The sequence below is a fragment of the Saccostrea cucullata genome, unplaced genomic scaffold, assembly GCF_032062105.1.
Source record: "Saccostrea cucullata isolate Sc308-1 unplaced genomic scaffold, CSIRO_AGI_Scuc_v1 ctg1351, whole genome shotgun sequence".
In the NCBI taxonomy this organism is placed as follows: domain Eukaryota; kingdom Metazoa; phylum Mollusca; class Bivalvia; order Ostreida; family Ostreidae; genus Saccostrea; species Saccostrea cuccullata.
In genome coordinates, this window is record NW_026919744.1 from 104,950 (window position 1) to 115,043 (window position 10,094).

The 10,094-nt window shown below is 32.5% G+C and overlaps 1 protein-coding gene across 1 annotated transcript; it reads right to left on the reverse strand.

Annotated features, from left to right (window-relative positions):
• Positions 1-341: 341 nt before the first annotated feature.
• LOC134237304 (uncharacterized) lies at positions 342-9,293 on the reverse strand. Its single transcript, XM_062719402.1, has 2 exons — positions 8,827-9,293; positions 342-1,237 (listed from the first exon to the last, which is right to left on the reverse strand). Exons 1-2 carry the CDS (start codon positions 8,894-8,896, stop codon positions 861-863), a joined length of 447 nt encoding a protein of 148 aa, XP_062575386.1. The 5' UTR covers positions 8,897-9,293; the 3' UTR covers positions 342-860.
• Between the last annotated feature and the right edge of the window lie 801 nt (positions 9,294-10,094).

The following is a 10,094-nucleotide window of genomic DNA, read 5'->3' on the forward strand; positions in this document are numbered from 1 at the left end:
GATAACAGTTATGCATATATAAATGATTAAAATACATTCAGTTAAATTCTCCATCAACGATATCAATGAATTTAAAATGTTTCGTAGCCTTATTCAAAAACTGTTTGCCATACAGTAATTTAGAGGAAATCCATGAAGATCACTTGAAGATTTTTTTTTATTAGCTGTCTTATTTTCAGAACATTAAATGTTACTTCGCTCGTCACATTCCCCAGTCACACGATTTTAAGAGATGTAGTCAATAAAAGTATAATTGAGGCTTTCTTAACCTTTATTTGATTTCCACTGTGCATCAGTTTATCTTAATCGATTTTTAAGTAAAATACAATTCACAACTGTGTTATAAGTGCTTACAAATAAATTAATAAAATTCTTAATCACATCCCATTTGGACGGTACGTGTACTGAAAATTTATTTCAACCAGACTTGCTTCATGAAATATTCAGATGAACAATGAAAGTAATATTATCTTACCAAGTTTGTTTGGTGAATGAGCTTTGCAAGATTTCTAGATTGATTGATGCGAATAAGACATGCATAAAATCACAGGTACACAAATCTTTTCAGTAGACTCGACAACCAGTGATTGATAATCCGAAAATAAAAAAAATATTTTAAAGTCACTTTGATATTGCTTATTCATTCATCCCCATTCTTATAATCAAGGAATTAGTGAAAATCGACTGACGAGATTTGAAATTCTATATGCAGGTTAATGGATGAACACGTTTCAAAAGTATCTAAACACTCTATGAAGTAGGTGTAATTAATTTCTTTGGAGCAACTTGAGTTTTTTCTTTTGATGAAATGAGTGCGAAATTTAGTGTTCACAATGATGATATATCACTCGGGGATTCATCTACCGTCGATAGAGAGGGGTGACAAATCGCTTTCCGTATGCAATATGCCAACCTTGTTGGCGTTTGTTTGGAGTTGGATTCCAGGAATTCATTCTTGTCATTGCAAAAGGAGTTGCACGTTTTGTGATTATATAATTTGGCCTCGAATTAGAATACTCTTGAAGGTCCTCCATTGGATTTCGCTTGCCGTACGCTATGGACCACCCAGGTGAAGCTCTTTTACCGTACGAGATTGCCCAACCTTGGCCCCTTTTCTGAGAATCCTTATCGGGGTTATGAAGATTTTTATTGTATATTCCTTGGATCAAGTTTAACAAAGTGTCGTCTGCATCTCTTTGAATTTCTCTATCCTCCGATATTGAAAATCCATACGAACCTGTAATATTTAAGTTTAAAATATAGTAAAGATATTACTTTATTCATGTAGGCATAAATATACATATATTTATCTTAATTCTAAGTAATACTTTTGCTTAATCATGTACGAAAGTGAGTTGTGATATTCAGTGTTAATCTAAGTGAAATTTAAAAAAAGCCTTTCAGCCTCAAAAATGAACCAATTTACCGTTTAAAAGTTCATTTCTAAATTCAAACCAGAGGCAATCCATTTCCCCTGTGCGATACATTTTATCTTATCCTATTAATCATTTCAAACATGTTTATAATTTGAAGTATAAGTTTTTTTATAGAAATGACATATAGGTAAAATTCAGTTAAACTTTATTCATACAATCACTATGAAGATGTGGTCATTCAGTCAAAACTTGCCTACGTATTTTTATACATTCGGTTTATTAATATTTGCCATAATATGACTAAACTCCTCAGTGAAATACGTACAGAGTATAAAATGGCATGCTCTTTTGGAATAGAGGAAACACGATACAACGGATAGCTTAGCAAGAATTAATCAGGCACATTTGCCACGAGAAATCGAGGGATAATCATTGTATCTGTTAATAAATGTGTCTACCCTCGCTATCCATTACTGAGGGGTTATTTTCGTCAGTTCCTCGGATGTTTTTCCCGTAAAAAATCTTGTGAAGTGGGATACTGTTCCCCTTTACTGATTTATTTTAAACGCTTGAAGTCGAATTCAATGCTTTCTTATGTTGAACAGTTCTCAGAAGGATGAACATTTTAAATGTGCCCAGTTAGTAAAATATATACCATATATACCGAAGAGAGACATCACTCATTGATTTTTAATTAAACATTACAGTGAAAGTATACATGTAAGACGGATCTTTGATAATTTTATTAAATTTCAAATATCAACAAAGATATGTTTAAAAATAACATCACATTACAAGACGATAGGATTATCCGAACCCCCTCCCCTTAAATTTCATGACTATATTAGACCTAGGCCCCAAAACCATAAACTGAAAACAGACTTAAGTCAAATTTTCAAATCAGTATAGCTTTTTTAAATAATTTTGATAACGAAGCAAAATTTTACCATATGTATAAATTTCTTTTTCACAAACCTGCAAAATTTTTATTATCCATGTATTATAAATAAAAAGCTATTTAAATTCAAAATTTTGACTTAAGTCTGTTCTCAGTTTATGGTCTTGAGGTTATATAAAACAAATTGTCAGTCAATAAGCCATTCATTTTTAAAAAGGATTCTTTTTATAATAAGCTTAGATGATATAATAATGAAAAAAATTTAAAATTTTCTACGAATTTAAAAAATCTCAGAGAAAGGCATCTTCTTGGCCCTGTGCGTCATTTTCCTTTACATATTTTTTACGGTTGTTCACAAGTGACTGATTAAATTAATATTTTGAAGTCAATACCAACGAGGTCAAGAAAATAGACAAAGTTCAACAACTGAAAAATGAGTGATATCCTTTTCCAAAATAGAACATTCAGATTTTAAAGTGTATATAATCAATGTACAAAATTTCAATGCTTTAAAAGAAAAAAAAAGGTGTTGATGTCACAAAATTGATAAAAACTACATACTTGTACAATTCATTCCAAGAAGCATGAAAAAATTTCATGGTCTTTTAATTTCAGTTCAGCAAAAGAAAGAAGGAACTTCTAATTAACAATGTATTTCTTTAGTAACCCAACATCGGATGTTCTAAATAACCAAAGTGAACAGTTTTAAAAACTGTGGAGTTAAACTGTTGGAGATAGATTATACAACACAGTGTATGCACTACAAGGTTACTAGACCTGAAGTTGCTGAGGATTTTAATTGAACGTATATTTCTAAAATCAAGGGTACATATTTGTAGTTCTGTATTAAATACATTTCTATGTCATAGATGACGTCTAGGAGAAGAAAGGGAGAGAAACTCTATCGAACCAAACTGAGATAAAAATAGAGATCGTCATGTTCCCAAGACATATTTGTGTCTATGAATTGTTAATTTATGACTCTCAAATTGTCACTTTTCAATGTTAATCTTTTTTTCAAAATACAGATCATGTTCAAAGAGATATCGGAAATATGATTACCGACAGGTCTGGAACACGATGAGCTTTTCCCCTCTTAATTTATTGTCTCAAACAACACCTAAACCGAAATCTTTAACTATAACCCAGCTAATTTGTCAATATTTATGATTTATTTAGTGTGCTTGGAGTGCCAGGGTGTCGGAACAAAAGAAATTAATTTTGATACCTCCATTCAAAAAAGTAGAAAATCGAACACTTTTTGTGCGAAATGTTACATTCATTAGGTTTATCAAAAGCTATGGATGGACTTACGTTGTACCAGATATTTGGTCCCTATTATGTACGAGGGCGATAAATCTGGAAACCAGAGTCATTCCCGAATGCTAAATGGGATGTCAATCAAGACTGATTACAGAGAGAGAGAATTAAAGCGGTGTTTCGCAGCTCGTAATCTCGATCAAGAGCACAGAATCACACATCCTGTAAATCAATCTATTGGATTGCACATTATCCGGTTTAAATTGTAAAAACTACAGGTTTTTATTTCTTAATAAATCATTCCTAAGAAACTAAAGTTCATGAGAATTCACGCATTTGTCACATAAGAATAAAAGGCCGTCGATTTCTCAATTAGCTTCATCAAGAGATTTTAAAAAAGTCTTTGGACGAACAGAGGATTTCGGATACAGTGCATCTTTAGCTTGGAGCAAGCAAAGAGCTCAAAATCATTCAAACTTAGCTGTGCTTCAGGGAGTAGTTTACAGTTATAAATCAAGAAAAAACCCATATTAAATTCTCTGACCAAAAATCAAAACGCGAAATCCCAAAAATTATATCAGGTGCAGATCCAGGAATTGAAGTTAGAGGGAGCGCATAGAAAAGGTCAGGGATCTGAGGGCCACCTTGGGGCCCAGTAGATGCAGGGCAGGGCCCTGGTGGCGAAGTCCCCGGAAGCTCCTGGATACTAGAGATTTTATAGGGTAAAAATGAGGTCTATGGGGTAGACACTTTGACATTTTCTAGCTTAGTCTATGATTAAAGCGAAAACTTTGAAAATTTAAGGGGGAGAACAGGGGGCACCCCACTTAAATCCGCCACTGTGTATGGGGAAAGGGTCTTATTAGTATTATAGACAAAGAGACCGGAAAATAGGCTTCTCCAGACGCAAGCATCATGCACATTTTGTCAATAACATGAAATCACTCCCAGAATTTAGTTATACATGGACGAATTCCGTCTTATTATTTTTTACCTACTTTTTATTCACCATAATATATAAATGATAGGACAGCAAGGATCTTATTTATTGCTATTGCGATACGTATTTTAATTACTATGGTTAATATTATCTGGAGGTTTCATGGACAATTCGTTAGCTGTAATAAGGAATCATTATTTACTTTGTCCTTATTTCCCTCATTGGCCGAATGTAACGCAACGTGACCAATATATATACCCATTATCGACACAAAGTGAACTTAATATTAGGTCTGCTGAAAATGGGATTAATAATAGGCTATCTTTAGAATACAGAATATGTGTTTTTTATGTATGCTAAATCTAGGGCATGATGAGTACCTACAAATGTCCTTATTCAAAATGTCTTTTCAAAATAATAGTCATGTTAATTAAATATCTAAAAATCACCGATACTTTAAAAATTTGTTTTTCTCTTATTCTTTAGGTCTTTAAAATACCTCTCCATTTAATGATTTCGTAATTTTACAAATTTCAGGGACTCAGAAATAAACAAGGCCCCTAAACCAAAATATATTTTTAACAGAAAGAAATGAATTATCGCAGAATTTGAAAAAAAAGATAAAGATGCCAACTTCGGGTTCACTGGCCCTCTCATAAGATAGATAACTTTAGATCTCACTATGGTTTTCTTCAATCTCTCACCAGAGGGCGTATTACGCTTTGCTACTACATGTACATGTTTACCTCTGTCAACGTCTAAATGGCAAGATTCTCGTCAATACTTACTTTTACTTATTCTATCATAAACTATAAATGTAAAACTTCTATATCCTTGCATTAAATCCTAAATGAACATTTATTAATTATAATTAGAAACAGATATCGCTTTTTCACTATATCTTACATGGGATTATTTCTCGGCAGGATGTAACGAAGATGGAAAATTTAAAACGGATTGCCGATAAATATCAACATAGTGTAGTTTTCTAAGAAAAACAACTTGCAACATTGGTATACATATATAGAAATGTAAAGGTGTTATCATGTATCTCCCTGTGGGTCATGTTAAACATTTGAAAAATATTACCGTGCTTCCGCTTTCCATACTACATTCAAGACGTTGACGGGGGTATTAGCGGAATGATAACTCTGAGAAAGGAATGCTTTTTTACTAGCATCCCTTTAAAAGAGTCAAGTTCTGGTCACTTTTTAAACATTGAAGAAATTGTTAGTATTACAATTATCAGAATCATTTAGCCGGAGACATTTCCAGACGATACAGTGTATGTTTTAATGTGCTTCTGTGAAGACGATATATCTAAGAATCTACCTCATACATAGGATATTTATAATATAAAACTGCGTGTTAATTCTAGCAGAGGTTATCATTATTTATCCCATGTTTATCTCCTTTTTCTCGTGGATATGACTCGTTTGGATACTGTTTGATGTCTCACAGTTGTGACATCACAATGGTTTTGCATTAGAGTGATAAAGTAAAACAAAGCGGAGTCTTATATAAAAACAGCATAAAACATTGATAATGATATATAAAACATGGGATAAAAAGAATCTCCCATGATTTGTCGTTGGATATGAATTTTATCCAACGAGTTTTATGGGGGTTTTTTTATCCTCGAGCCTTGGTGAGGGGATAAAAACATACAACTCGGATAAAATTCACATTCAACTAAAAATCATGGAAGATCCTATACATGTATATACATGTAATGGAAGAAGGTCTCCCCGATCTATCTGCAGAATTTTTTTTTTTTTGTAAATAAAAACCCTAGCTGTAGAAACAAGTAATACCAAATATATACGCATGCAACTTGCTCTATTTGATTTTACGTTAACACTATGTACACTAAAATGAATTTTGTATATAAAGTACATGTATTTATACAGTGAATATACAGTTTGCCTTTAAATATTGTTTTCGGAAGATTTATGCTTGGATCGAACACGGTTTCGATGCCACCGTGATGGCCCCCAGTATACAACAGTGCAGATTTCTATTTGCAGTTTTAAATATCATTCCTATAATTTTTAAAATCTTGAGAAATTTTCGATTTTAACCTGCCTTCTTCGTATTTCAAATCTCTTTCAGTTCATTTTTAAGTTTACAACTTGTTCTTAGAAGAAAACGTGTTGGTAAAAATTATAGAGCTTTTCATTTGACAGAAATGAAACAGAAATAATAATACAATTATTGAAATGTTTTTTTTTTATTTCTTGTTATAATAAAATCAAATATTTTTAATTAAAGCATGTATTTTATGGCCATGGGTTCAACGTTATTTACAAAAAAGGGTTTTAACTATTTATATATTTCAAGCTAAGGCATTTTCTGTTTCTTTTTTCGCATTATAAGTGCAGTATGCGTTACGTGGCATTTTCCTATCAAAAAAGTTTACTAGTTGTGTATATGTATGTGACTGTTTCCAACTTAAAATAGCAAATGGTGTAAAATGTTTTTGTATGGAACGATAATTTTGCTTCCCCCTGCCCCGTTTTTCCCTATGATGTACATAATATTAAATGTAACTTGTGAAGAAATCTCGAACAAACTGTGTTGATTTTTTAGGAGTGCAGGGTCTACCCACAAGTACTACTGTACATTTGCATGAAATATATGGAGATAATGAACAGTATTCACTCTCAAAAGTCCATCAAACAATACAAAAATTTGGAGCAGAGCAAACGCGGTCCTCCAAAACATCAGACGTGGGATTAGGGTGTCATAGATGCCATAAATGGAACAAAAGTAAATTTATATATCTCTATGGAAATAATTTAACACATTTGTATTTTCAGAATAGTATTTTACTTTTATGTAAATTTAAACATAAAGGATCCAAAAGACCTCGTAATGGCTTTATAATCAAGAAAGCATGTATGATTAAAAAATTGATATCAATTATTATCTAATTGTAATAAGGTATTAATGCAGTCATATATCAAGGTATTTCTGCAGTGTTTAACGTATTCCCATTGCCCCGTGTTGATATTTGCAAACTATTGACAAAGTCGATATCTTATATTTACCGAATCGAACCATACTATTTTTCCACGGATCACATTTGATCTGTTGTCACCTTGATCCGTTTAGTCCAGTGAACCTACTTATTCTGCTAACAGGCTATCTGATATGCGTTATATGCAGTCGTTTTCTCGTGAATTTCAATAACAGGGAAGAGATATGTGACCTGAGGACCAATAATTTAGCGCTATCTAGACAAAAAGTACCCGAATAAAAAATGCAATTATCGCCTTTTTGTGCAGACTATTAATATAAACTATACTGTAATCAGAAACTGTACTAAAACCTACATTTAATAGGGACATATGATTACGAGATACCCATTAAATATAACGTCACCTTTTCATGACTTTTTAAATTAAAAAAAATATATATAGAGAATAATATATACCCTTTTCCATATCACATCCTGTATCAGCCCGAGACACCAATATCAGCCAGAGGGCCGAAGGCCCAAAGGGCTGAATGTGATGTGGAAAAGGGTATGTTTTATTATATTTATTACATACTTAGTAATAAAATACAGAACACATTTAGTTGAGAAGAAAATAAGTAAATAATCATGCATGGACTTCTTACATACATGTACATAGTCTAATGTCTCATACGATTTGGGTTTGTCTCTACTTCTATTTCAATGCACTTGATCCGTAATTTAAAAATATTCTATAGTATTACATGTATTTGTAAAATAAGATTAACCTTATTTTCAAAAAGTTAAAATAAGAGAATATGAACCCACCAAAAATTGTGTATGATCACAAGTACTGTTATTGTGGTTTAATTTACTAAGGGTGTGATATTGACGTCACAATAGCCGTATCAGCCCTGCAGGGCTGATATGGATTTGCAGGGCTGATACGGATATCAGCCCTACAGGGTTGATACGGCTATTGTGACGTCAGCCATATCGCATATGCAAAAAACCTGTATGTATTACTAAGTATGTAATAATATATTCATAAAATTTAATATATATATTCACTAAAATTTGATTTCATAAATCTCCATGTTTGCGGAAAATTAGAATAATAACTTTCAAAAGTTTTTATTTTGATAAAAAAACAACAACAACCAAACAAATAAACTTATACAGATCCAAGCACTTACCGGTACATAGATAGAGAGACCTGTGCAATTTTGTTCAGTTTCGTTAATCTGTTTTTTCCCCATTTCTATTTTATGTCATTAGAAAATCACAATAAAAGTTGAAGTAAATCGAGGCAACAATCAAATTGATATTTGGAAATTCCTGACATATTTGTTTATGTTAATGCACTCCACTAAGAAAATATATTTTAACATACCTTGTATTGCAATAAAAGAAATTAAAATCACTGCCACTGACATAAGGAACCAGTCTTTGTTTAATTCCATCACCCTCTTTCTTTTGAGTTTCTTCTTCCAATACAAACAACCCTCTCGAAAGCGCGGGAAAGAGACCTCTAATGAGTACAGCAGTTGATTAAATACACGTAAAATCCTAACTATCACAAAGAAGCTTTGGAATGGACAAAAAAAGACAAATCTGTAATATATGCACCTCTTTCGATTTTCTTTCGATGACCGATCAACAAGAAGAAAATTATGTCGTTGTTATTACGTCCTGTCCGTTAAATACCATACAGATTGTCTACTTCTCATAGAAATATAAAACAATTGTCGTCTCTTTGCGTTGCTGGCCCTCTTGACAATCAGATATTGTGATGGAGTGAAACGTAATCGGCATACGTTCAAGACGATTGGTTTTTATAAGAACGCGCGCATCTCAAACCCGTCCCCTTTTTTACCCGTGTTGTTGGCGGGTAATTAACAGGAGGAAAGACAATGTACACGATGATTAAGTTTCGATCGGTCGATGATAGATTTAGTGGGAGGTGAGGATTCTCTTCGTCATGTGTTCATGATAAGTTCGAAATTTATGGCTGTTTCTCATCATAATGTAATAGGTGCAACTAAAGCAATTTGTGACTTGATTGTCGTTAATATCGCAAAACTGGGAAAATAGTTAAGGCTTGTGTTTTCCTTGATTGACATCCACTAAATATAGGAAACAGGACTCAGTATTTCACAGGGACACTTGCATCGATAAGGTTGCATGTACTTTCTGTACAAATATTTCATCTTGCATTGCGGCAAAAAATAACATTATGTTTAGCAATGTGGTTGCTTTTGTCTTTTACTCAACTACATATTTCCCCAACACAATCCCATGATGAATATCAATATGTGTTTTTTTATTATCATTCTTGGTTGATAATTGAAACATTGCTGATAATAAATAAAAATAAACCACTCCAAACACCCTCTATTCTATTACAATTACGTATAAGGTCTGATAAATTATAGTACAGTTTCCCCCCGATATTTTTTCTAGAGAAATGATTAGTCGTTTGAACAAAAACAAGCGGACTTTGAAGGCAAATTATTTCAAGCACACTTAAAATAATTAGTGATTTATACTTCCGTACCCCTTTCCTCCCCACCGTCACAAAGTGCTTGTATGACGATGTATTGTTTGAACCAGTGATACATTTCAGTCGTTAATTAATTTAGAAATATGTGAAAAAAAACT